Source organism: Nematolebias whitei, chromosome 5, assembly GCF_014905685.2.
Source record: "Nematolebias whitei isolate Nwh7 chromosome 5, NemWhi1, whole genome shotgun sequence".
Taxonomy (NCBI): domain Eukaryota; kingdom Metazoa; phylum Chordata; class Actinopteri; order Cyprinodontiformes; family Rivulidae; genus Nematolebias; species Nematolebias whitei.
In genome coordinates, this window is record NC_056502.1 from 23,174,763 (window position 1) to 23,178,331 (window position 3,569).

Consider the following 3,569-nt stretch of genomic DNA (forward strand, 5'->3'; position numbering starts at 1 on the left):
TATTGTTTGAAATTTGACAATAATTAGTAATTATTGTCAAATTTAAGAAGAAATGTTGGTTAATTTTTGGGTGTATTGTCTTTTTTGACCACTAGATGGTAGTACAACACTGTGAACCAAAGGATGGATAGTGAGGGAGCGAGCAGTGTGTCTCTTTAAAAAAAATGGGAGGGAGGCCTCTTGACGTAACATGGGCTGTCTCTCGTTCCTCTTTTTCAGTTCTCAAAATGGCGGATGCTCTGTGTGGTTTGATCATAGCATTTTTCACATAAAGCTTTTAATAAAACAATCAGTAAACAAGTTCTCAGCTTTTTTTTGCAGCGAAAAAACTTTTTACACGAAGGCACGAGTTTCAACCGTGAATTTTGGAGCTTCGACAAGACAGGTTTTTCCCGAGGTCGGCCTGTTAGCTTATCTCATAGCTTCTCAGCTTAGCTGCTTTTAACGATCCAAAAACAAAACTTTGGATGGTTATAACGGATTTTTAAGAGAAGAGAGAAAGAGGGGTCAGTGAAGAGCACCGGAGTTGAGCCTTTTGTCATCCAGTGTCTTCAGTAGAAAGAGAGAGACACAAAGAAACGATAAAGCCGATAAATGAAAATGAGGTTGACAATTTTCATTTATCATACAATTAATTGATTTATTGTTTATTGCGACAGGCCTATATATACTGTGTGTGTGTATATATATATATATATATACACACACACACACAGACACACATACAGTTGTCCCTCGTCCAAGCCCCCCCCCCACCATCAAGTGAAATTCCGCAAAGTAGCGACATTATATTTATTTTTGTATTTATATATTTTAAGGCTTTAGAAACTCTTCCAACACTCTTGAAATGTTCTAAACTCTTAAATCTACGTTATTTTAACAACATACGTACCGTACAGTACTGTATAGGTAGCTACTAAATTTTACTTACCAGGCTCTGCAGAACAGCAGTGGCTCGGTTCCACGCTGACCTGAGAGATGAAAAATGTCCAGATGGGCTCCAGAAACAGCGGCGGACCTTCAGCGGCGTGTCCCCGCTTGGAAGCCATCGTGGGCCAGCTAGGATCTCTCGTGTCCACCAGTGAGTCTGGGGGTCCTGTTCTGTGCAGCCAATCAGCACCTGGTTTACATAGCACAATGCTCTGTTTCTTAAAGAGACATGTCCTGACCTGATTTCTTTCTTGTGAATTAAGTTTGTAAAGTTTAATTTTCTTAAAGAAACTTGTCCAAGTGACATGATTAAAATCTTACGTTAGATAAGCCGGCTCAGCAGTCACGACTTCGCTTTCTGTTCAGCAGAAAGCAGCGGCCAGAGGCACTACAGTGCAGTACTGACTTATGGGCAATGCAGTTCTTATGAGTGGCAATTACTGTGTAGGCTGATTGAAAGAAAACTACAAAATGGTGACGCCTGTCCGAATTTATTTATTTTATTTTTCAACTTTTTCCCCAACCACGTGAGTACAGTAGTATTACTGTAAAGTTGACAATTGTGTATCGTGTACTGCGCTGTACAATTTTTATTAATTTATTTCATAAAAGATGTTAATGTGCGTTGACAAACCGCGATATAGCGAGTCCACAAAAGTCGAAACGCGAACTAGCGAGGGACTACTGTATATATACTTTTATTATATTTTAACGGATGTACCGGTAATAATATTTTCTTGTTGTAAGTAGCCTCTTGAAACCTCCCATGCGTCTCTTTCCGCTTGCAGTGTGCAAGGTTTGAGGGCATGATGCAACTAGTCTGAGGAAGGTGTTCACACCTGATTGATTTGGTAGTCACAAAGGGACACAGACGTTTTCGATTAAACAGACACTTGGTGCTTTCAAGAGCATCTTTGCTGGCTTGTGGCCGACCTAAACTTTTCCTCTTTTTCTGTGTTTTCCGTGTTGTCTTAAAAAACACACAAAAAAAACACCCCACTGAACATTAGTAGGACTTATATTAAACTGTTGTAACTCTGTCATAATTCTGTATGCTGACATGACAGTATGTGCTGTGGGTTATTATTATGTTTGCTGATAGATTTCTTCAAACTGCTGAGATGCTGAAACCTTCCACTCCATCTGCAAGCCACGACAGCACCGGCTCTTCAGGCAGCGATGATGGAGCAGAGTACTACCCTCATATAGGTGCCAATTTGCTAAGAGCATAAATAGATACACAAGTTTCATCATGTTTGTGCACAGCTGTATTCTTCTTTTTTTATGTATTTTGTTTGCCCTCTGTTCAGTTTTTGTCCAGAATAAAGCCAGACGGGAGGATTTCTGTCCAAGAAATCTGAAGAATATGCATATGGTGGTGGACAAACTAATGGCACATTCTCATCTTAAATACAAAGGTGCAAAGCTTTACAATCAAGTTTTTTCAAGTCCTTTTATTTATTTATTTTTACATGAAAATCATGTTTAATGTCTCAGTTTAGTAGTATAAGGACAGATCAGATTAATTTAGCACATTAGTGTGGATATGATATAGTAATTTATCCTAATTTGAAGTTATCATCATCCAAGTCAGATTTAATTTAAAATATTTGGACATTTCTGCTCACAGTAATCATCATGTGAACTTTCCCACACCAAATAGATCAGTCACGTTTCACAGTCAATATTTTACAAACCGGATTCCAAAAAAGTTGGGACACTAAACAAATTGTGAATAAAAACTGAATGCAATGATGTGGAGGTGCCAACATCTAATATTTTATTCAGAATAGAACACAAATCACAGATCAAAAGTTTAAACTGAGAGAATGTATCATTTTAAGAGAAAAATGTGTTGTTTCCAAATTTCATGGCATCAACAAATCCCAAAAAAGTTGGGACAAGTCCATTTTTACCACCGTGTGGCATCCCCCCTTCTTCTTACAACACTCAACAGACGTCTGGGGACAGAGGAGACCAGTTTCTCAAGTTTAGAAATAGGAATGCTCTCCCATTCATGTCTAATACAGGCCTCTAACTGTTCAATCGTCTTGGGCCTTCTTTGTCACACCTTCCTCTTTATGATGCGCCAAATGTTCTCTATAGGTGAAAGATCTGGACTGCAGGCTGGCCATTTCAGTACCCGGATCCTTCTCCTACGTAGCCATGATGTTGTGATTGCTGCAGAATGTGGTCTGGCATTATCGTGTTGAAAAATGCAAGGTCTTCCCTGAAAGAGATGACGTCTAGATGGGAGCATATGTTGTTCTAGAACCTGAACATAGTTCTCTGCATTAATGGTGCCTTTCCAGACATGCAAGCTGCCCAAGTCACAAGCGCTCATGCAACCCCATACCATCAGTGATGCAGGCTTCTGAACGGAGCGTTGATAACAACTTGGGCTATCCTTGTCCTCTCTGGTCCGGATGACATGGCGTCCCAGTGTTCCATAAAGAACTTCAAATCGTGACTCATCTGACCACAGAACAGTCTTCCATTTTGCCACACTCCATTTTAAATGACCCCTGGCCCAGTGCAAATGTCTGAGCTTGTGGAGCTTGCTTAGAAATGGCTTCCTCTTTGCACTGTAGAGTTTCAGCTGGCAACGGCGGATGGCACGGTGGATTGTGTTCACTGAC

At 40.1% G+C, this 3,569-nt stretch overlaps 1 protein-coding gene across 1 annotated transcript in view; it reads right to left on the minus strand.

Annotated features, from left to right (window-relative positions):
• smg9 (SMG9 nonsense mediated mRNA decay factor) overlaps positions 1-3,569 on the minus strand; it is a 35,176-nt gene that overhangs the window by 3,497 nt on the left and 28,110 nt on the right. Inside the window, 1 exon segment of the mRNA XM_037677232.1 lies at positions 2,130-2,232. Within this exon segment, the coding sequence (XP_037533160.1) occupies positions 2,130-2,232 (103 nt within the window).